At 34.9% G+C, this 25,835-nt stretch overlaps 1 protein-coding gene across 3 annotated transcripts in view; it reads left to right on the top strand.

Annotated features, from left to right (window-relative positions):
• ZnT35C (solute carrier family 30 member 3) overlaps nucleotides 1-24,192 on the top strand; it is a 159,282-nt gene extending 135,090 nt beyond the window's left edge. For all 3 annotated transcript variants that reach the window (XM_073966539.1, XM_073966540.1, XM_073966541.1), the window contains 3 exons: nucleotides 1,141-1,708; nucleotides 3,123-3,270; nucleotides 21,610-24,192. In XM_073966539.1, coding sequence (XP_073822640.1) covers nucleotides 1,141-1,708; nucleotides 3,123-3,270; nucleotides 21,610-21,755 — 862 coding nt within the window. In that variant the 3' untranslated portion in view covers nucleotides 21,756-24,192. The remainder of the gene's footprint in view (nucleotides 1-1,140; nucleotides 1,709-3,122; nucleotides 3,271-21,609) is intronic.
• Nucleotides 24,193-25,835: the final 1,643 nt, after the last annotated feature.

Raw genomic sequence — 25,835 nt, 5'->3', positions numbered from 1 at the left:
TTTTTACTTTTTCTTTATAAACTCGTGAATTTAATGTTTATATTTTTTGTACCTACCAGACAAAAAAATATGGGGTCATTTGCGACGAAGTCGCGAAAGTTACAGGCTGTTTTTGTTGACTTTGCCTGTGAGAATCGTATTTGTTTTCTACAAAAATACAACACCATTACCATGTGGGGAATTTTGTCCTAATAATGAAAACACGTTTTTAAGATCGATTCGGTGAAAAAATGTTCCGAACCGACTGTGATTACTAAAACCCTCTTGATATTTTTTCTACTTAAAATTTTTAATTGACTTTGTTTGAATAAATGTTTATAGAAAATAAATACAATTCTCACATGCAGTCATTAAAAACGGTCTGTAACTTTAACGAATTTGTTACAAATGACACCATATTCTCTTGTCCGATAGGTACAATAAATATAAACATAAAATTAACGAGTTTATAAAGAAAAACCAAAAATTGCAGTAGTGTCAAAATTTCCTAATATGCTCCGAAATGGCGCGATTTGAGAACAAATTGGTCTAGAACGGTTTGATAATGATTTTAAATTAGATTGCAAAAAAATAAAAATTTTAATGAAAAGCAAATATGTTGTTATAACAGATAAAATTGAAAAATGAATTACCGAACTTCAATGCATTTGGTGCGGAAACTTTTTTCGCGATAGAGAAAAAATTATACCTTATTTCGTAATAGTTTTTCATGCTCTACATGGCTATGTGGTGGTATTTTTGATACTTGCAAAAAAGTGGAAAAAGTTATATCCCTAATGTACATATCTATATATATAAAAATGGTGTAAAAAATTTATAGTAATTCATAAAATGAGAACGGCTAGGCCGATTTCTGTAAAATTTTTTGTCAGTTATTCGTATTTTCGAGGAGAAGGTCTTTACGGAAGAAAATTTTGAAAAATCTCTCTGGAAAAGTCGGAAAATTAGAAAAATCGAAAATTGAGTTTTTGTATGAAATTTTATTCCTTAATAGCGAGACGAAGTTCGCCGGGTCCGCTAGTTTGTCATAAATTTAGAATATATTCCACATACATAAATATGTATGTACATATATCTCTCAAAAGATACTCTCATAGACACTATTTTAATTCTACATTTGTCTTCCTTTGTTCTTTTCAGCATGGGTGTTCAACTTCAACATGGCCACAGTCATGGTGGTGGTTTGGGTCACAGTCATGGTGGTAAAAAGAAGAAAGGCAAAAAATCATCCATAACCCATACTAACGATATTTCCTTGACACCAGCACAAAAATCATCACCATTCCCAGAATTTGTCAATGAGAATGGTACTCGATCACATGCAGTTTGTCCTACACCACCCACAGAGACATTGGAGGGTGGTGTTCTGCCCGATGCTGAATTGCCATCAGCAGGTTTACAAACCTTCTCATATCAGAATTCTCGTTCGGTTAGTGAAGTTAGAGCAGAAATGGCTGCTGTAATGGCCGAAACATCGGTGGCCACTCATCATCATGGTGGTGAAGCGGCTAAGGAGGTTCAAAACATGAATGTCCGAGCAGCATATATTCATGTACTGGGTGATATGGTGCAAAGTGTCGGTGTTTTCATTGCCGCAATTGTTATTTACTTTAAGCCTGAATGGTCGCTGGCCGATCCTATTTGTACATTTGTCTTTTCAATTATTGTCCTCTTTACAACATTCGCCATTATAAAGGATGCATTATTGGTAAGTTCAATTTATTTCTTTTTATCATATTATTAAAGTTTAATTCATATAAAAGGTCATCGTTGTTGTTGCTTTTTTAATTGATTCCATTTGCGGTTTAATGGTTTTAATTCCCATGGATTCTATTTATAATTTTTGTGATGGAAACAGTTTGTGTGTGTGTGTTCTATCACACCATCATTTGATTTGAACCTCACCGAATGCCATAATTTTGTGGAAATGTTGTTTTTTATTTTTGTGTGTGTTTTTTCTCGTTTCACCGAGGCTAAACAACAACTCATTTATCATTTTAGATATAAAATATTCGGTAAATGTAAATTGCTGATGCTTATTCTGCCGCCGTTATTCTGTTATTCAGTTTTGTTGTTTCTTTTTAATTTTATCTCGTCGGTATTGCTCGTTTTTGTGTTCATTGTTTTGAGTTCATGATTTGTGAATGTTGTATATTCGAGTGTCGCGAGATTTGATTCGCAGAAAAAATATATTTAAAATCAGTTTTAGGAATCCTACAAAATATTTGTATTCTTGGCTAGATAAGAAATATTTTTCATTTGAAATTAATTCATGAATATAAATTTAAAACAGAATGCACAAACAAGGAATTTAAAGCATAAAACAATTGGCTGTCTGACGTAAGGAATCTACTGTCATTAAGTGTAAAAGTACTACCAGAACCATGCGTCCCATCAACTCTGTCTTTTATACTTTTCCAAATTCTGGCTTATGATTGCAACGACTCTGTTCCCATCTAATACACTGTAAATATCTACTCGTTGATTTTTATTTTTGGTTCGGTTTCTGTGTTTCCCTTTCCTGTGGCATGGAAATAAATCGTACCACCAGAGATTTGAATTTCGAAATTTGCAAAGCTTATTTCGTAATTTGATCTTGTTTGCTGTCGTAATATTGTTCACCAAAAAAATAAAAAATAAATAAAACAGAACAGAACAACAACAGCAATAACAACACCTCCATCAGCGACAACTGCAAATTATTTATTTATTTTATTGTTTGAATTTAGAACACAAGAACACCGACATGAAAACCTAACTTGTTTTGTCTGATTATTTTTGTTTTTGATTTTCATTCTATTGTTTTTTTTTCTTTCTATTTCATTTCATATTTCCATAATATTTTCTCTGCCATGTTGGTTGGATGATTGCAACTACCTTTGGAATTGTGCAAACCTACCAACCCCCCTCATCGCCAAAACAAATGGCTCGGTATTTGAACTGTCATCGCCTGCGGTTAAAAATGATAAATATACAATGTGTGTAAAATTGTGCGATGGGATCCTGACCTCCATCTCCCACTGCTGATGGTTGCAAACACCAACACCATTGGACCTACCCCATTTGCGCTTTGCTCCTTTCGTGTGTTTTTTTATGTTACGAACGTGTGCATGTGGACTTAGGTTCTCATGGAGGGTACACCAAGCTATTTGCATTATGCGGAAGTTCTTAACATTTTCCAACAAATCGAGGGTGTACAGCGTGTTCATAATTTGCGTATTTGGGCTTTAAGCATTAATAAAGTGGCGTTATCTGTTCACTTGGCAATTGGTAAGTACAAGCACATATTTTCTGTTCCCGCTCATATCATAAACTCATATTCCCACAAGGCGGTAATGTAAAATCTCTTACCATTCGTACACATGTACAACATGTATTTATACAGTGGAATCCATAAAACGGCCGTGAGCATACTCACTTAATCATTTCATATTGTTCGGTTTGTTAGAGCACGCACAACTTACATAGACACATACATATCTGTATGTATGTAAATAGGCATAGAAGAAATTTGTTTGTTTTATACGTTGGAGTTTGGGGAATTTTAAAAATTGTTCGAATTTGTTTTGTGTCTCCAAGGATTGCCGTTGGAATCGATTGCAAGAGGTTTATCGCAACAACAAGTGTTTGTTGGCCCAGAACGGAGCAAGCATTGTTGTTTAATTGCTATTCTCCATATAATGTAGTGTGTGTATGGGTGATAGGGATGACAAAAATGAATTCATTTATTCTTGTTCGTGTGCCTTGTGACATAAGTTCGAAATTAGACTCCCTTTAGAAGAAAAATTTGGTTTTTATTACTGAGGACTTCGAAGTGTACATGGATCAGAAGGAAGCCAGAAAGTTCTATTAAAGAGAAAAACATCAAACTGATGGCTTGGATTCAGATACTTCCCAATAAATATGATCAAGTAACAAATCCAGTAGTAGCGATGACGACGATGCCCCCTAAGATGACATTGAGTAAATACCACCAATCCAAAATGTAGTCTGCTTTGCCGGCAGATATATAAACCTCAGCCTATATGAATTGCTCAAGAAAAACATAATATCGATGTAAACAGGATCACAGGGAGTACATTTCTTAGAAATTTCCAACGGATTCTTCAACAGCCTTTGAATTGTACTTAAACGAAAATTTGCAACTTTAGAGAGGAAGGTACCAGAAAGTGTAGTCCGATATAAACCCTCATAAAACTTGAATAAATTTTACGATGTGCAAAGTTTCAGCCAAATGGGATACTCGGTTGGTGCCGGATATGGTTGGTGCCGGATATGGTTGGTGCCGACAGGTTGCAACTTTAGAGAGGCAGGTACCAGAAAGTGCAGTCCGATATAAACCATCATAAAACTTGATTAAATTTTACGATGTGCAAAGTTTCAGCCAAATCGGATACTCGGTTGGTGCCGGATACGGTTGGTGCCGACAGGGGTTTTTTTTAGAGTTTTTGGTTCATTTTCTCAGGAAGTTGGGACTTGATCCCGACAAAAGGGTCGTCAAATATAGTTTTCTTAAATAGTCTTCATCATGATTTATATACTCTTTCATGGGGTCAAACCAATTGCTGCAGGACAATTTCCACTCCGATTAAGATACCTCAAAAACATGTTTTTGAACGCTTTTACGAATTTACGTTTTCTGGCGTATCGTTGCATACGCCGTTTTTCTTGTTGTGCGGGAAATAAATAAAGTCATTGAATGCCTAGCCAGGGCTGTACGTCGGATGACCGATCAATTCCACGTTTTTCCGGACAAAAAGACGCTGGTTTGAATTGATGTGTAAAAGCACACAATGATTCGTCCTCTCTTTTTCGCTATTCGAGTTTATCAGGAGACTTCAGGCAAACAAACTGCCGTATACCACTCAAAATTAACCGTCCTGCGCTGCTTATGTCGTATAGTCGCCAAATGGTCAGTTTTGCCGAAGAAACAGGCGACCATTTGCTTCGATGTGCTTCTTCCATGAACAACTTTCATTGGATTTGGCTCGCATTCGAATTCCGACATGATCGGTTGCTGATTTATGTCGGGCTTATACGCATAGACCCAAGATTAGTCGTCTGTGACGATTTTACAAACATCGTTTGAAGCACCGCGATCGTATTTACTGGATCTAATAATATCAATTGTTAATAGGTGGAAGAAATGTCTAAGGATGTCTCTATCTCAGGGTATATAACATTCTATTTTTTGCAAAGTGATTTTTTCAAATCAAAATATGTTTATGCTAAAAAATTTAAATTTTCCCAATGAAAATGTCAGCCCTCGTATATGATCGTAAACCATTTTAGAACCAGATCGATGTCTAGAAGAAATATATGTAGCTATATGCATAGTTTTGACCAAATGGGTTGATTTGAGAGTTATCGTGCGCACTGTTTTAGCGAAAGCTTTTGATGTTTTGTGTGAGGTACCACAAAATTTCTCAAATCAACCGTAGGAAAGGGCACATCTTCGAACTTAAACTAAGTTTTTATAAAATAAGATGAGAACCAATGGTTGAACCAAATTATCGCTTCAGGCAGACAGGTAAACGGACAAGCCTATATCGTCTCTAAATTGTCGGAAACGGATTTCGTCCAAACATATTTGGTGTCTAAATTGTTTTTTTTTTGCTCTGGACTAAGATCGCTGGAGTAGATGCTTTTCAAGACACGCGGTTAAGGTGTATTTATCAGCTATCAAGAGCCATATGGCAGGAGGAACGAATACCCGATGATTGAAACTTTAGGATCCCATGATCCGTACACAAAACGGGCCGGGGGGATATGTCTCCCCCTATAGTTTCCATCATTCTATGTAAGCGACTATAGCCTATGGTCAATTAAATATTTAAGCCAAATCACTGTTTTAGACCTCCACTATTGACCAGGTATTAACCTTGCGGCAAATTCTGACAAATGCAGCTTAATGCTGCTTTCGTCAGGGGTTCCAAGACAAGGTCTAACTTTGGCATTAACGTACACGCGGTCTTCTTACTACCAAATAAGCATGGACACACGATAGTACTTGTTATGTGTTAGTTGAAACAAATCGAAAGAATTAGGGACCAGTCTGGATTGATGGTAAATGTTGGATAATAGCTTATCATCATGTTGCAACGCTTACGCTGACAGGTCATTCCATGAGTGTAAATGTAAATACAATCCATTTTAATAACATTATGTTTTTTTTTTTAATTTTATACTTTTTGTCATTTTTGGCACTTCCATACAAAAGTGGAATAAAAAAAGAAGGAGTTGGCCAAGGTTGATGAATTTTTGCGCAAGTACTTATGATGACTGAAAAATACCAACTTTGGACCATATCGGTTCAGATTTGTATTTAGACCCAAAAATATATTCCCCAGATTTTGCTATAACTCGTTGAATTTTGATCGAATAGTCTTCAAATATACTATGTATTTTTTTCTTAGGCCCCTAGGTAGCTTCGATTTGCACAAAAATCGGTTCAGATTTGGATATAGCCCCCATATATATCTTTCCCAGATATTGCTATAACTCGGTCAATTTTGATCGAATAGCCTATGTATTATTTTATTAGGCCTCCAAATCGGCTCAGATTTGGATATAGCCCCATTTATATACAAATTCTGCCGATAAAGGTATATGTCCGATCTCTTTTAAAATCAGATTGTAATGAATTTGGCTAGTCTGTATATATTTTGACAAAAATCTGTTAAGATTTGGATTTAAGTTACACATTTTCCCGAAAGTTTTACATAACTCACACAATTTTGTTCTACCAATTACGAATAATTACGTCACACTTTCCAAATTTCTTCAATATTTGACATACATTGCATGTTTAGTGTTTCAAATATATGACATCATTCGAAAATATATATGGAAGCTATATCCAAATCCGATCCGATTTTTGTCGCAATAGGTAAAATTGATCAAATATTGAAATATCTCAAAAGATGCAGTTATGGGCAGAAAGTGTTTACACATTTCGGAAGAGATGTCCAATACACGAAAACGAAGAGCCAATGTGGCAATAAAAAGATTTACTCTACAAAATATTAAGAATTTATATATTTTTTATCAAATTTAATTTTTTTTTAATTCTTGTTAACGGTAATTTTTGCCCATGTCCAGTTGATGCCAACTTATTGTACTAAAATATTATATTTATATATAATATCCAAAATTTTTAATATTATGAACAAAATTTTCAGAAATAGTATTTTTAAAGGTCGTCTAATTTGCATATGATTATTGCTTTAGATTACCTGGGTAATATTTGTCATATTTAAAGAGCTATTATTTCATTATGGATGCACATATCGACAGAATTCTTTCAGATTCGTCTTATCGGATGTTTTTACTGTCAGAAAGAAATGTAAACATATATAAAAGTTTGCTCACATTTTTCGGTTTTTGTCCACCGCGGCAACACTATGCGACGCTCTTATTCTCCATATATGTCCAGCAAAAAATCCTACCAAAATAATGTGTTTTGTAAGGGACTTTTGGCAGCCGTAACTACTCACAAATCCCCCTACTAACCCATTATTTTAACAAGGGCATGTCGCACTGAATTACTAGTTATTCTATGACCACTAGAATAACTAGTTATTCTACGCCACTGGAAGTTGAAAAATAAGCTATATGACAAAAAATATTTTTTTTTTATTTTTAGAACAGTTTAGGTAGAATTTGTTTTCAATTTCAACACACTTCATATTTTTATTTTATTTCGCCCCTTACTGGATTTGAACACACGAGCTTCTGTAGCTTTGTAGCCGAACACACTAAATACTAAGGGTTGTTTTAATGTTTACATGTGCACCACCAAGTGTTCATTGGTTTTTTTTAACAAAAAGTACCCGGCCGGTGATGAGCGTTGAACACACAACACTCTGATTTGTAGTCGGACACACTAGCTCTGTGCCACCGTACTCATAACTCATAATAAGGAGTAATTTAAGTAGTTATTTTTGTTTACATTACTTTGTAATGGGTTACATAATAACTAACGGATCCGAATTTTTGCTGGGTGCCGACCCAGTATTCTATCTCTCTATTGCAGTGCCGAACAGCCATTTGTCCCTGGTTACAAAGATTTTCGGCGATTCACACACATACGATCCGAACGCAAAGAGCGTGCAAGAGAGAGCAAATGTTTTGAATTGTTTTTTTTTTGGTAGCTTGCGTGCATACAATCTTACTAACACACTGTCATAAATTGGCAATGTTTTGAATACATTCACATTTGTGGCTTCGCTCTTCTTGGTCGGCACTCAAGGCTTACAGAAGGTCGGCCATTCAGAGTACTGTTAACAACATTTAACAACAAACATAATAGATTTTACATTATTGTGATTTTAGTTTCTTTGTATTTTAAATCACAATAATGTTTTTAAAATCAAACATAATAATCAGCTGGGCTTATTGGCCGACCTTATGTAGGCCTTGGTCGGCACTGCTCTATTGCAATTAATTTCATTCCGGCTAGTACCGCTGCCCTCTCTCTCTCACTCTCTCTCTCTCTCTCTCTCTACCTCTTTCATCTGTCTTCTTTTCCAAGTGGTTTTTGCTCGACCATTGCTTCTGTCTAGTATGTACGACCAAAGCATTGCAATTTTCAATTTTTTTGTAAAAAATATCGTCTGCGAGGTCAAGATCCTCAAGCTGACTCCTTAAAGTTCATTGAATTTCGTGTCGGTTATTTGCAATTTTGTTTTTCATGATATATAATAAGGTGGACAGTAGGCACCTAATTTGAAACGAAATTGGTCTGATACAGCGGATTATTTTTTTTCTTACGCTGGCTGCCAACGATCTTAACGTTTTATCTTTGGTTGCATTTGGTTGCATAAGCGAGTTGCATTCTTTGTTTTGTGTATGGTGTGTCATTCCTATCCCATATTATTTCATTTTCTTAGTGTCACAAAATTTGCGACCATTTTCGAATTTCCCATCTCTGATGTTGAAAAGCGAGTTCATGTGTATCTTGTTTGTTTGCTGCTAATTTCATTTCTTATCATTATTGCATTTATGATTTTTAAAATACAAATTTGCTGTATAATTACGAATCGAATATGTGCAGATATATGTGTGTGTGTGTGCGCATATATACATGGGGGTTTGATACATCTTGGTCGTGTCGAACAAGGCTAATGATTGTTACTTGTTATCGTGTAATTTCATTTAATTTTGCATTCATATTCAAAATTTTGTTGGTCAAATGTTGTTGCTGATCAATTTTATGGATGTTTACTCTATTGTAAATTGGGTGTAATGTGTAATGGTGGTAGCGGCATTATGGCGTGACCTGTATACATAGACGTTATCATGATTATAATTAACGTAATATTTAAGAGACAGGATTTGAAAAAAGAACATATTCGTTTAGTGGAAGGGAAAATTTAATCTGTGGGTTACACAGACTCAGCTAATCCGAAAATAGGGTTACAGACTTGTGAATCAGTCTGAATTATTACCCCCTGTTTTTGTAAAAATGTTTGTTATTCCCACAAGAATTGTCAAATTTTGTCGATCGGTTTACTCGCTTTAGCGCAATGTAGAGGGCTGATTTTAAAATTAAGAATTCTTAATAATATATGGAACGGGTATACGAAAAATTAGGTATGTATGTATTCTGGGTGCTGAGCTATGGATGCCTAAATTATTACATAGACGAACGAACAAAAATAAGTTACAAAAACTGGGGGTTAATTCTATTCCAAGAAAGGATATTGGGTCCAATGGTAATAAAGTGGAATCTGAAGCCAAAAGTTATTTTGCTCACCAACTAAAATAAACAAAAAACATATTTTGACTTTTGGGTTATTGAGAGGCTATAGTTTCCGATTTTGCCACAAACCCTCATCAGCTCCTTATAGTTTTTTTAATGATACAAAAAAACTCTTCCTCAATTTCACTGTGTGTAATTTTGTAAGCTAAAGATTACTAACCATTTTCTGACCCCCCAACATGATTAAAGATCGAAAAAGAGAAGACACGTGTCTCGCCGTTTTTTCCCCATCTCGTGTCGCACAGTGTTCTATATCGACCCGAGCTTAAGAATAAAATAATTGTGAATTGATTTGAATGGGAATGCAAAACAATAACTACACACCACAGTTATACATTTCTGCACTCCACCGATATACATACATTTTTGGGAATTTTTTTACTAGTCTTTAATAAAGTCATCGATACATCCATTTCCTCTAACATTTGCCACCAAAACAGACTTACAAACTATCAAAATTAAATGGTTGTTTAAGGAAGCGCAAACAAACGCATGAATGACAATTGTTCGCAGCACACAAAAGAATCAAACAAAGGGACTCATAAGGACTGCTCCAATTGAGGAAACATTAACATGAACATCATTATCGCCGCTACAATTGTTATACCCAAAGCGGCAATGCACATAATTTTGACTAATTTCCGTTTGAATAGGGAAGTTTATATTTTCATGTGGCGTTTTTAGAAAGTATACATAAAATCTTACAGAAAATTGGGAAGGTATCCCAAAGCGTACACTTGGTAGAATTGACACGATCTTAAACTTAAAATTATTGCTGTATTAAAATTGCAGTTAAACAAATTACTAAAATAAGTTGTTTAATTTCCCATACAAACCTTTATGGCAGACAGACCTAGACAATATTCCAAATTAAATGATGCTGCACGTATCGTTTTTGTTGTTAACACAGCACCACAGGTGGCGATTGTTTGTGCGGCTACACCCGCACATTTAGCCAAAGTTTCATTCCAGCTGAACATTTCTATGTTGGTAAATGGGAGATAGAGAGTTTGTGTGGATGTGCGCGTGTATGTGTCCATGGAATTTGAAATGAATTCAGATATACCCCTATGAGAAAAATTGCATACAAAAGTGTTTTTCATTTAAAGTTTTGTATTTAAAATAATACCCAATGTCCATAGAACGAGCGATGGTGCGTTTTGCGAAAGACAAGATACATAGAATGGTTGTTCGTTCATTCATACCAAAGTGATGGTGTGTGGATGTTTTTGTTGTGGTAGGCGACCATGTCGACAACCATGATGACGGTCATAACGATGCCTTTGATTATGGTGTTGGGGTCTGGTGTATCATGGTCTCGTGCTGGTATGAGTTTTCAACAAAACATCCAGATAGGAATGAGTAAAAATGAAAAAGTTTGTTTAGTGTATGTTTTCCATACAAAAGGGTTTGGATTTCGGGCTTAGGGTTTTAGGTATCTTATATGTGAATTGTTAACAACAGATGGAATAAACACATTTTTAATATGGAACAATAGATTTTATGATCCACGGAGTTTTAATAAAAAGGAAACACTTATAAATTATCAACCTAGACGCCAAAAATTAAAGAACAATTCGAAGTATAATTCGACTGCAATGATACTAGCTTGCAATTGAGTGCAACTTGGTGAAATTAACTTTGTAATTCCGTTTGTAATACATCAAATAAATAAGAGAACTGATGAGTCCAAGTGGCGTTGGACGAAACTAGTATTCTCTGCCATCCCCAAAAGTAATCAATTTTAACTACACCCCACTTTAAACTTGTTGTTTTTTAAATTTGAAAACAACAAATATGAGATTAAGCTTGACTACAACAAATAGTAAGTCAAATAATTTATCGGAGATACTATAAAGTATCAATATTCTTGATCGATATAACGTTGTCCCTCTATCCGTCTGTCTGTTGGAATCAAGACACAACTCGCAATATTTAAGATAAAGAAAAAAATTCTATTGCCTCTAGGATGTTTGGTATTGGAAATGGCTTATGTCGGTCCACATTTTGGGATAGCCCCGTAGACGGTATAGCCTGATATGCAATATTTTGATGGTATATGTTTCATATCAATGAGTTCACGTCGATTCATATTGACTCAATGATATGGGACATACTTTTTATCGCCGAGTCCGAACGGCTTGTCTTGGATTATTGAGGAAATGTCGCCTACATTACTCTGAGGTGTGTTTTACTACCGTTGAAAAGTATGGTGTTTTTTGCCCGGTCCGGGTATCGAACCCCCCGGGCATACAGAACCGAAATGGCTAAAAGTTTGAAAGTTTCGTTGAGAGTATTAAACATTCCTGCCGAAAAGGATCGGTATGGGTTCACGTTTTGATATTACCCCCACAGAACGGTAACTTCCGATTTTCGGTATTTTGAAGGTTTTAGGGCCATTATAACATGTGTTCTTTTACTACCTGATGGATTTGAAAACGCAAAATAAACCAATTTGGAGGCATTAAAAATATAATTTGTACATTGAAAGTTAATGCCAAGAAGCTCCTCCTTGAAATTCAATCATCACTTTTAACTTTAAGTTAAGCGGAACGCTCTAAATCTGTTCGGTAAATCCAAAATATAACAAAAGACGACTTCTAATAATGGGGGTTAGACTTATTATCACACCAAAATGGGGAAATTTGGTTATAGTCTTCGTTGTAGGTATAAAACATTGCCCAGAGAATTATATAATTCATATAGCGCCCATAGAACGGTACCTCCCAATTTCTTTCTAGGTAATTTATGGTGGAGGGTGCAACAAGTTCGATCCAAGGGCTATCGCTTCCCGATCGACTGACTTCTTGAAGGGAGTACCTGGTGTAAAATGGTTGATAGCCTTTATTCTTTGGTGGTGCCTAAACTCCTCAGAAGTTCTAAATATTCAGCATATATGTATAAGTGGTGTCGCACTATACGTGTGGGAACGCGGTGATGATAAAGAAGGTTCCATATAATTGTAATACAGGGGTGCAGTCATTGCACCAAATACCAAATTGAATTTTTTATTTTCTTACATTGTTACATAATAGGAGAGAAAATCGTTGAATACAAAAATATTGTCATTCCAAAATACCCCTGCTTTTCCAGAACTCAAAAAACTAAACTAAAAATTTTGGCTGAGGGAGTACAACTTAATTTTGAATTTGTGTTAACTTTTTTTGTTATTATCTGGAAACTATGCGAATTGTATTGCTGTTGGGTCCTGTAGTTTCGAGCGTGGCATTCGAACATGCTTGTGTTTGTTATGTGTACTCTGGCACTGCATTGCCACGAACTACTAAATAATAATAATAATTAGAAGAGTAATGATGATGCTGGTCGTCATGATCATCATCAACATCAACGAAGGCATTGAGCATCAGGCTGAGGAGCAACAGCATAAGCAATTTTACTGCTGATTATTGTTAGTTTTATTTGTATTCCAGTATTTGTGTTTTGTTGTGTTGCGTTGCGTTGAGTTTTGTATGGGTTATGTGTTGTGTTGTGTTGTGTTGCATTCATTCCACTCAACAAAACTCACTTAAAAACTCGGCTCATTATGGTTTATTGGCTTTCTACAACTTAACTTAATTTCAAATACTTCAAAGTTAAACTCTAATAAGGATGTTATCGTTGTCGTTATTGTTGTGATAGTTTGGGTTGGACTTTTGCGTCATCGTTGTTGTTAGCAATGAACTGCAGCAAGCAATTTTTACTAATTGCTATGGCCGCACTGCAGCCATTGTCATTTAAGCGGAATTTTTTAAATTCCCGATTTTATTTCCACACATTTTTGTATGCCCTTTTTTATAGGTAACAGAAAAATAACTTCGTTTTACCACTTCAATTCTCAAGCAATAAATTTGGAAGTGAAAATAAATCCCACAACTTTTCCTTTCCGCATGACTTGAGTTGTACTTTAGCATCCGTTCAGCATTTATCATTTCGCTTTCATAAAATGGTTAAAAAACTTGTCTTGTCTCCAGTGGTGGTGGCAGCACCTTGTGATTCCTTGGCTTGCTTTTTTGGAGTTTTAGGAACAGTCAGCTCGGTGTGCAAGGTTAGAACCCAACTTCCTATAACCATAAATAACTTTCAAAAATATCCAGTTTTTCTGGATTTGTTTTCTTGAGAGGCGGGAAAAGAACATAAAAAAGATTAAAATTTCTAGCAATTGTAGGTAGTGAGTATGTAAAGATTCCCAAGTGAAGCATTTAAGCAATTTTTGTTTTTCAGAACTTACAATTGCTGAACATACTCTACGTATTGGTAGTTGCAGTTGTTAGTACTGATACACCTTTTTGTGGTGTATTCTGTTAACCTTTGTTTGTTGTTTTTTTTTTTTTGCTGTCTTTTGTTACCCTTGGCTGTAACTTCAAGTTTTGCTTCAACTTTTACATGAACGTTAGTCATTTGAAATAAATGTTGGAACTTCTTTCTTCGCACTAATGCAAGGATGCAATTTTGTCTAACATTTGGAGGTATGGCTGTAGTTTAGCCATCACTAGTATTAAAAATCGATGCATAGTTCAGTGGTGGGTTTTCTAGAAATGTTCAAAAGTTAGGTGTCTGCTTTGCAATATCTTGAATCTGAATGTTAGTAATGAACGAATGAATGGTTTTTGGACGTTTTAGATAATATTTGGACAAAAAGTTTTGTTTGTTTAACTTTTTTTCAACATACAGATTGGTACTCATTCTCAATGAATTTTAAAAGGAAATTTAAAATAACTAATAATTTAAAATTGTTGGCGTTTTTTATTGTTGGACTGCAGAATTTTACATCTTTGTGTTTATTTCAGCTTAAGTCCATATTTTGTTGTAATTCAATTGTTTGAATAACAACAAAATATTTTAAAGTGGATATGAAATTGATTAGTGATTAGCTTTAGGGCCATACAGCAAATTTCTCATTTTGTTTAATTTGCTAGATTGCTTTATTGACCTGTTTATCGATACAGAGTCTGCGAAAAAGGGAACTGATGAAGTTGTTTGGTGACAACTGAAACTATAGTATTCCCTACCCTTCGTCCGCAACTAATCAATTTCATATCCACTTTAAAATATTTTGTTGTTATTCAAACAATTGAATTACAACAAAATATGGACTTAAGCTGAAATAAACACAAAGATGTAAATAATTTAAAATAATTTTCAAATTATTAATTTGGGATATTTTAGCAAGCTATCTACCATGGTAAGAATAGAATGTCAAACATAATGATTAATGATAAAGATGTTCAAGCTTCCGAAAGGAAGACAAATGTAGTTAATGTGTGGAAAACGCCTACCATTATTTGTGCAAAGTTTGACTCTTGACCAACTTGGGATGAAAAATGCGAAGTCCCAAAACTGATTTTCGTCCAATTACTTACAACAACTGATATGTGAGCAATTCAGCGACGGCCGGTTCTATGCACCGAATTGAAATCATTATCTCATCCAGGGCCGTCTCCCCAACAACTACAAGTAACATTCGTCTTTATTTTATGAGCGTTATTTCCCGGATTTTTCTGGTCCGTCCCGTTTGCAACCGATGTCGTGAATGTGTAAATTTCTGAAATTGTTTAGGGCTGACCTTTCTGAGGAGGTGTAGAGATCATGGAGCTGTAAGTTGTGTCCACTTTATCCTCAGTAAGTCTTTGTCGTCATCATTAGATAATGAAACATCCCCGCAAACTCTATGACAGCAGTACCAGCCGCGGTCATTAACTCGAAAATTGCTGTTCGGGCTTTTATGTGACCATCCCAGCAGTCGTGAAAGATCTAATCTTTTCATTAGCATTAAAACCATGCAAAGGAAGTCGTGAAAGATCCGATCTTTTCATCAGCATTTGAATCATTTGTACAGATCATTACAAACAAACAAGTCGATTTGTACATCCACACAAGTAGCGACATCAAAACAAAGAGCATACATTTCCAACATTTTTGTTATAAAATTACAAATTAAATGTAGGTTCACGAACTAGAAATTCTTAAAGGAGTGCTGTTGGAGTCCATGTCGAAATCTGAACTGGTGATGAGAAGATAATAGAAAAGCTTTTGTAAGATGAAACGAAATCAGTGGCTGAGAGTGGACGAAGTAAACTCTGTTGCGGTGCAGCGGCGGTGATTAAATTGAAATTTTGGGTGTAAACTTTATGCTGATAAATTAGTTCTAGTTATTTCATGAATTAGTTTGAATTAATGAAGAGTTTGGTTTGTCATGAACATCACATTTCAATACAGAATTTTCCATTTTCCAAACAAGACATGAAAATGTCATGCCAAAGGGTTGGTGAAAATGACATGTCAAAGCATTGGTCAAAATGACATGCTTAGGATCCGACAATGAATGTCGTCTTAAGATCCGAAAATGAATGTCATCTTATGGCGGTCACGCTCATATAAAATTCATGAGTGAAAATGCTAAAAAAATTAGATGCCAGATCACTTGCACCCATGATTCAATAGCATCCTTGGCATCGAATAACAATGACATTGCGAATTTTATGAGTAGGAGAAGGATAATGGTCGCAGCAATTAAGAAAAACAAAGCTGAACAACACCCGCAGTCTTCAGAATTGTGATGGATAGAACGTACTGCGCTTGGATTATATGAGAAGTGGAAGTGGTAGACTTGCAATCCAGTCTCTCCAGTACAGACCAATCTCGCAGGGGCTCGCCTCTAGTGACCCATGCCTAGAGTGTAGGGCGGTAGGGGTCAAGTGTGGAATCGCCGAGACAGAACTCCTAAATATGTATATACCGCCGATTAACAACTGCGGTCCGCTTTATTTGCCAGTCCCAGTTAGAAGGCTATAACTACCTGGTTCTAGGCGGCGATAACTGAATGAACTATGGAATTCAGCCCTATGAAATTACCAGAGGAAATATAGACTGTCATAATTTGCCTAATATATCCAACGTGTCACCTGGTCTTACGAATGACGTGACTTTGCAACCTCCCTATTCACATCTCCATCAATATACTACTCGACTTCATAACCTCTGCAAGGCAAGGATTTAGAGAATTATCCAAACAACGCTTTAGATAACTGCCCAATCCCTCTGATTTTCCGGTGGTAGATAGGAATTTCATAGATGTCATCTTTGCGGCAGCCGCCGCCATATCCCTGCTGATCGAATACCTCAAATTAGATCTAATTTCCCAGCAGAGGCGACGGGAATAGGGAATGAGTCAGATATCTGAATTTATATTCTGATAAATTATATTTTGATATCTATATATATATAAAATTCTTCGAGACTGCCATGATGTTCGAAATTAAACTCCTCCGAAACGGCTGGACCGAATTCGATGAAATTTTGTATGTGGAGTTTTTAGGTCTGAGAATAGGTTTTTAGCTACATTTTATACTGGTCAGTGGAGTGACCAGTGTACCTCCCCCACAAAATTTTTTAAGAAAACGTGAAATCAAAGATAATTTTGATCGTTTTGTTTAAAAATGTATTGTAATACTATGGTAATGACTGTTTTGATCTTGAATAGTCATCTCGGAAGTGGAATATCGCGGTCAGCCCAATTTTTTTAAAAATGTATAATTATAGGTAATATCCTTAATTTTAGTAAGCGTGACTACAACAACGCTATAAACTCTGACCTCAATAATTGGGAAAGCGCGATCAACCCCACAATTTGGAATACCTAAATAATGTTAAATGTCCCTTGACCGAATTTCCAAAAAATCGATTGAGAAATCAGGCAACACATAATTTCAAAGATGGTTAAATAACTAGAACGTCTAAAAAATGTGCATTCGTCACTAATGCGATGGGCCAGCAATTCGGTGTATCTATAAACTATCTAAATGTATAGAGGGATTTTTAAGACTGGCATGATTACCTAAATTAAACTTTCTAATCGACCGAATTGGATGAAATTGTGTGTAGGTTCATAAGGTGGGAGAATACCGAAAATGGAGGGTGTGGGGGACCTCCCCAAAAACGGGTTTTAACAAATCTCTAAATATCAGAGATTATTAGACGTATTGGTACTCAATACAATTGCAATTGTGGCCTCTGCCATTATTGGGTGTTTTGGAAGCAGAATACCGCGATTGCATCCAATTTTTGAAAACTTTATTCTTACTGATTAGATTTACAAATTTAGTAAGTGGGACAGCAAACATGACATGAACATTGACTTCAGTGCTTGGAATAACTAGATCAAGACCACGTTTTTTAATACAGCAAAGTCCAGATAAACCCAATAGCATTTTGAAGTCATTTTTTATGAATCACAGATGTTTTCATATTTAGGAGTGCAAAATAATAACGTGTTCCATGAAACATCTCTCTGTTAACAAGAAGTAAAAACGACGTTAAGTTCGACCGGCCCCAACGTTTATGCACACCACCATAAATTATATTGAAATCAGGCTTAAGCCATTCCGGTTGAATAATGTGGCTAAAACATTCAAAATCCCCAAAAAATCGGCAGCTATCGTTTTATGAATGAAAACATGGATTTATACCGACAATCCTCTGCTAAAATATTTGATACCTCCAAATATAGCCATTTCTGTTGAGTAATGCCGCTAAAACCTTGAAAATATTGAAAATCGGAAGGTATCGGTCAATGAAGGCTACATAAAAAACGTCTACCGAATATTCTATATACCCACAATGAAGACAACACACCAAATTGCCATAGCCATTTCGGTGGGATAATGAGACTTAAACCTCCAAACTATCGAAACTCGGGAGGTACCGTCCTATATGCCGATAATTCTCTGCAGAAATGGTTAATACTCCCTATACCGAATATTCTATGTTTTATACCCACACTGAATGCTAAATACCAAATTGCAGCCATTTCTGATGGATAATGAGATTAAAACTAACTAAAAATATCGACACTCGGGCGGTACCGCTCTAGGGTAGTTCTATCAAAACGTGGACCTATGGTGATAATCCTTTGCAAAAATGCGTTATGCCTCTAAGGGAGACTTAATACTAAAGTATTGTCATTTCGATAGGATAATGCGGCTAAAAACCCTGAAAATTCCGAAAATCGGTTGGTCAGTCGGTGCTATATCAAAATGTGGACTGATATAATCAATTTTCAATACCAAACCTGCTACGACAAAAAATAGAAACTTCTGTACCAAATTGAAAAGCTCTATGTAAAATATCGCGAGCTGTATCTTGATTTCAACAGATAGACGGACATCGTTATATTCACGTATTTTTTATGTTGATCACGAATATATACTTTATAGGTTCTACGAAGAATATTCCGATGTGTTACAAACAGAGTCATAAAGTTAATTATACCCTTCATATTATGGTGGAGGCTATAATTAAAGTAATTTTCTATTTTACATCTGGAGATACCATTGCATGAGGGTTATACCAAAACGTCGACTTATCGTCAATTCGGCCAGGCTATCTAGAGGTATCAATATTAGATAGACAAATTGTAGATAGATTACTAAGCCTTACACGGAAATCAAAAATGACGGGCCAGCAACGCGATACCGGGTCAGCTAGTATCTTATAAATTCCTCGGTGAGTACAAGCGGAAAAATGCTAGAGTGCTGCAACATTGGAACCAGTAGTAGTAAATTGGGGACAAAGGGTTAATGAGTTATCGAACTCTGAAAAAAGATAATCGGACATATGGCATGTTTAACGGCGTGGTACTGACAGATCCGACACCTCGGTAACGAGCGGACAAAGTGAAGTGATTTCATCGTTTGTGATCTCGTCCATCCGTGCAATCTCCTCCAGGTGATGTTGTCCGCGATGCTACGCGATGCAACAATGTATGAGTCTTTACTCCTCCCCAGCATCAGAACGTGTTACCAAGTTGCGGATCATCAACACGTTTTCCGGAAGTAGCATAGTACCACAACAGCACTGCATGCCATTTCCACACATAATAGCCGAGGTCTAAAACCAGAACATGTCGTGGCACAGAAGGTAGCATTGCACCTGGCTAAAGCATTTTATACGGTCAGTCATGCTAAGCTGTTCCAGGTTGTAGAAATAATACAGTTCGGGCTTGTTTGAAAAGTTGTGTCACCCACTGTATGTGTGGTCGATAGGTTAATAATTCCGACCACTAATTACCCCAAAGTCATGGTAATCACAATCTATGGCTTATACATGTCGTCCGCGCATGCCACATCTATCTGCTTTGAGATTATAAGCAGCCAGCACTTAGGGAGCAGATAAAGAATCCTTGTTAACCACATACTATAAATATTTTTAGACTATGCAACACTATGTATTGCCTGGCTCCATCTGGCATTTCCATTGGAAAGTTTACATTCGATTTGCATGAACAGCTGCTCATAGAAAAGGTTAGTTCTCGTTGGATCTCGCACAATTTGAAAATCGCTCAATTTGTGTCGTGTCGATTTGTGTAATAAAATTTTGGAAAAAAATACGATCGTGGTGTTTCAGAGGACTTTTATAAGATCGTCACAGGTGGCGAATCTTGGAGCCCGAAATAAATCAAAAATTTTAAATGTTTCTTAAAATAAGAGCCCAATCCAACCAAAATCGTTCGTGAAAGAAACAATTCGAGGCGAATGGTCTCCTATTGCTTCGGCAAAACTGGCATCTGGCAATTGTTCCGCTTGAACAACGTAGGACGGTAAATACTGAGACTTATTGAGGGTTATTTCGGCGAAACTAAGATCCGGTTGATAAAAGTGCCTCAATTCTTATTGGGCAAGGATTGATGGCGTAAAACAGATCATCCGCCTAGCATGCAATAACGATTCCCATGATACACTGCACCTGTTAAATTGACCAGTCAAACCAACTCACCTAACTCCTGTTTCAATATGGACTAAACCCATTCAGGTGGCGTCATTTCTGAACTTGGATGTTATATCGTATAGTATATAAAATTCGTTCCGTCTGAAACTAATTTTCAAAATGCTTACCAAATTTACGCTCTCTTCCTATTACTTATTTTGCATACGAAATAATATTTTCCACCACAACACTACCATCTGGAGTCACTAATTCAAATTTTCTAAAATTTATTTTACACGCTTAAATTGCTGTGCATTATAAATTAAAAAAGCCATAATTACTGTGGAGAATAAGCCAAAGCAAAAGCATTAGCGTTTGCACTCCAACTATATTTTGTAAATTTGCGACTGAACTGTGTTTTAACAGAGAGCTGCATTATTTGGGATCTGTTTATGCAAATGATCTGAATACTACTACTAACTCTGGGATAAAGTGGAAAATATAGCCCCACCAGCTTGTTTGCTTGTTGTGAAAAAAAAACAATACAAACAAAAATAAAGAAAATAAAATTGGCAATGATAGTTTTCTGTTATTGTTGTTTGTTGATTTCTTCTTCTTATCCTTATTTATTCTATGATGCTGCAGTGTTAAAAGAATATTGCTAAGACTTTTCTAAGAAGAATGTTGTTTTTTTGTTTTTGTATGGCATTCTATGCTCTGACATTTGTATTTGGCTTTGGCATGCACGTGCGAAAATGCAATTTGCATTATAGCCAAATAAAATAAAGTAACAAGCCATGGACTTTGTCTGGCTGCGACGAATTGAATTTTCAAAGTTTTGCTCATCTTTCACCTTGCTTCAGAGTGAAAAGAATATGGAGGGATAGGGGTAAGAAAGAAGAAGAAGCAAATTTGAATGTCTAGAGGTAATACGGAAGATTTGCATTTAGCATTTATATTGATTTATTTTGTGTCGCTCTTTTCTGAATGTTTGTTTGTCCGTCTGTCTTTTGGTGTCTACACTTTGTTTGCTTCTTTAATGATAATATTCTGTTAGTGTTATTTTTCATTTTGTTCGTTTATTTTCCTCTTTTACTTTGGTGTTGTATTTTCATTCCTTTTTTCGTTTTCTTTTCTTTTTGCAGCTGAAGGTGCTGATCCCAAAAAAATAATGCAGGAAGCCACCACTGCTGTTCATATGCGTTACAACTTCTTTGAGACAACCATACAAATTGAGGATTTCACACCCGAAATGGAAACCTGCACACAGTGCACCGTGCCAGAAGTCTGAGTAAACGAATCTCGTTGATGATGACATCAAGTGGAGATGTGCTGTGGAGTATAGAGACGAAGGGTTAGGTTGCATACTTCGTTATTTACTTACAGCATATACTAGTAGAGAAGGATTCTGCTTCTTCAACAACTTCTTACATTTCATTTCAAACAAACAACAACAAACATCTTTAACAACAAAAAATAATGGCATACTTATACATGGTGGAACAGACAGACATGCAGATATTAAATTCACACATTGATAACACTGCAATGACACATATACAGGCCAGCATTTAATATACACATACATATAGTATGTTAGTCACATGCATTTGTATGTTTACGAGTATATAACATTATGCAGTCATATAAATAGATACATAAAAAATATACTTCAGGGTGTTTGTAGTAAAATGACAGTAAACGATGGCGAAAAATTTATAAAAAATATTTTTGTATTTAGTGGCTGATTTATATAAATTATAATGACTTGAATTCCTTTACAAATATTTCCGTTAACTTATGAAATGTACATAAGACATACTCTTTGGGCCCATTTCCTGCACCATTCTATTGACAAAACTATTTATTTTTGTGCTTGGTGAACATAACACTGTGCAACATTTTTGAGCCAATTGCGTGCAAACAACTTCTGTCCAGAATTTTATGAAAGTAGAGGACCAATAGGCAAAAACCATATTTGGGTTTTGTTTTCTTAGATCGGGTTCGGTTTTTATGGCCTCATCTAAACATTGTTAAAGATCGACAAATCGTGGCTGTATCTCTGAAACCAATACGAATCTTGTTTTGACATCTGTAGCAAACTTGTAGATAAGAGCAAGAAGAAAATATTTGGAGGAATAGTGAACTCGAAAAACTGCATTTATTGCCTCAAATGTTATAATATATCTTAAAATTCTATAATTTGTGTATATGTTGCAGCGCATCTCCCAAAATGTTAAATTCTTCTTAATGTTACATTTTGGGAAAATATTCTCTGAAATGTAATACACAACTCTTCAGAACATTATATTGTTTATAGCAAATTTTTCAACAACAATTTGGTAAATATTTCAGTAACACATTGAATTCCCCAATATGAGAATAAACAGCCTGTGTGAACATTGTGTGAAATAAGTTTTGTAAAAGGTATGTTATGAAATACACCTTAAACAACGTGAAATAACAACTTTAGAGTTTCAGAATGCTCTGAAGAATTGATGGCCACATTATTTGGAAAATTTTCAGAATGGTTACTTGTTTCAACTTCTAACAGAATTTCAGAAATTATATAAACTTTTCTTTATTTTAACGAGTTTGATGCGCTAGATTCAGCTTTTCCTAGTTCATCTGTTTGACACATAAGTTCTACTACTTTAGGGCTACAATATTGCTGAAGACTGCAAAGTAAAATTCTTATTAGTTTCGGAGATAAAGGTCCGATCACTGGAAAAAGGCTCATTTTAGGTCGGTTTAGATGAGACCATAAAATCTAAACACGATCTAAGAACACAAAACCCTATAAAGGTTTTTGTAGTCTCAGAATGTACTTTCAGAAAATAGAATAAGTTGTTTGCGTTTCCAGTGTTGCACAGTGTAATCATTTCAAAACACCCTGGATTCATAATTTGCTACATACGGTTTGTTTTTTCTTTACTATAAGAATGCAATCTTTGTCATTTTTTATTTTTGTGCTGCTGGTAGTGTTGTTGTTGCTGACAATGATACTGTTTTGTTTTTTGTTTTCTTTTAACAACGAAAGAAACAAAATCACCAACATTCCGTGCTATTTCCTTTTCTTCTCCGCCCCTCTGTCTGAAAAGTCTGTGTGTTAAATTACAAGAAAATTATATTTCTTCATGTATTTTTATTATATATTTTTATTTTGTTCTTCGTATTATCTTTGTAGTTGTTGTATTTTTTTGTTAAACTAAAGCAATAGTTTAAAGAAATTTATTATGTTAAGTTTAAAAATATTGCATTTGTTATAGAAATAATCAGAAATCAAAATTATTTGTTTAGAACATTGTTTTTTCATTTAAATATGTGTGCATGTATTATACAGAAGAAGAAGCATTTTAGTTAAATAATTTTCTAAAGAACAATATTATTACTGCCATAATCAAAGATTATTGCATACCAACACTTTGTTAGTGTTGTTGTAAGAAAATGAACAACAATTGCATTATTTTCATTAAACAAAGTCTTGTACACAAGACACACACACAAATGCATTCTAACAATTACCAAACTACATATATATGTACAGATTATAATATTAAGAATGTTTCAAAGTAAATTCCATATTCTCAATCACAATATAATGTATATGTAAATAACATATGTATGTAGATATTGTTCATATTTATCTTAACAAAATATGTGTGTTAAAGGTTCATTGAAACCCCAGACAATGAAACATAACTCAATAAAATCAAAAGTTTATTAAATACTTTGTGTTCCAGATATAATTAATGCTATGCCATATGGTAGGTATGAATGTAAAATTCATCGAGGAATTTTAAAACAATAATTAAGACAAATCAGTAGAAATATTTGTAAATTTAAAAAATCATATTGTAATTTGTACAATTTAATCATATCTGAATCAATGATATTGGTATAAGACATTGTTTATTGTAAAAGTATATTGCAGTTTTATAACTTTGTTGTCTTTTACATGATTTTATTACTTTGTTGTCTTTTAAATGATTTTATTGTGTAACTAAGTTTGAAGTATCAATTTCCCCGTCTAGTACCAGCTAGAATGTATGCCTAACCGGTACCTAAATTTTAACAGACAGACATTTTAAAGCCGACTAAGAATTGTATGTTGATCAAGAATGTACTTAATAAAGATCCAGACGAATATTTTGATGATTTACAAACGGAATGACAATCTGAATATTCCCTTTATAGCGAAGGATATAGTAATCTCCATTTTGTAAGTGTGACAGTATCATCTATAGACTGGTTTCGTTATATTTTCATTAAAGATAACATTTTTTTCTAACTTAGTTTATAATACAAATAAAAAATCAAAAAGTAACATTTATTTGTCGTATTTATTTGTGCAGTTATTATTTGGTAAGTATGAAGTTTAAATTTGCTATAGTGTATGTTTGGAAGTCCTACAACCATATTGCAAAAGAATACACGATTTGAGTATGATAGTCCAAAAAGTAGCAAAAGTTGTACTTCTCTTTAAATAAATATGGCGCTGAATGAAGCTCCCTTCAAATATTTTCTACCACTCACATTTGGCTGAGCAGAAACTCGCACCTTGTTTGCTGACATCTGATTGTGTGATAAGTTGATTTTGACAATTCGGCCAGAATGTTTGCAATTTTTGATATTTTTCCATTCCCGTACTTTTTGAACACATTTCTATGACAGTTTGAACATTTTAAACCTATTCAATGTGATTTTTATGAAACAATAATTTTTTTTTAGTTTTAAGTAGGTTCCACTGTTAAAGAATTGTCGAATTTCTACAGTGGGACCTAGACGTTATTTTTAGTTTTCGCCAAATCAATCATGTGATTCAATAGATGGCGCTATTTTCATGTATTTGCCATAGTTGCCAACTTTTTCCCCATTATAAAGAGTGTATCTTTATTTACGCCTAAAAGTATGCCATAGTTTTAAACAGAGTTGGCAAGTCCGGCAAATTTGTAAAAATAGTGCCATCTATTGCATCACATGATTGATTTGGCGAAAACTAAAAATAACCTCTAGGTCCCACTGTAGAAATTTGACAATTCTTTCACAGTGGAACCCAGATAAAACATACAAAAGATTTTTTTTAACCAAAAATCAAATTTAATTGATTAAAGTGATAAATTGAGTTTATTATACCCTACACAATTATGTGTGGAGGGTATTATAAGTAGTTTTTGGACCAAAAGTTTGTAATGCAACGAAATAATGGTCGTAGACCTATACTTATATATACCAAAATGAATGTCTCGACGAGCTTTGTCGATTCTAAACCTAGTAACCTCGCTACAGGTCGCAATTTTGCTCAGATCGTCACCAAATTTTGGGTGTTGATGGTGATACTGGATGGGAAGAAGCCTATTGATTTTGGTGA

The sequence above is a fragment of the Musca autumnalis genome, unplaced genomic scaffold (genome assembly GCF_047663935.1).
Source record: "Musca autumnalis isolate F117 unplaced genomic scaffold, ASM4766393v1 scaffold_2, whole genome shotgun sequence".
NCBI lineage: Eukaryota > Metazoa > Arthropoda > Insecta > Diptera > Muscidae > Musca > Musca autumnalis.
Note: the sequence above shows the minus strand (reverse complement) of the source record. Positions and strands in the feature narration are given on the sequence as shown.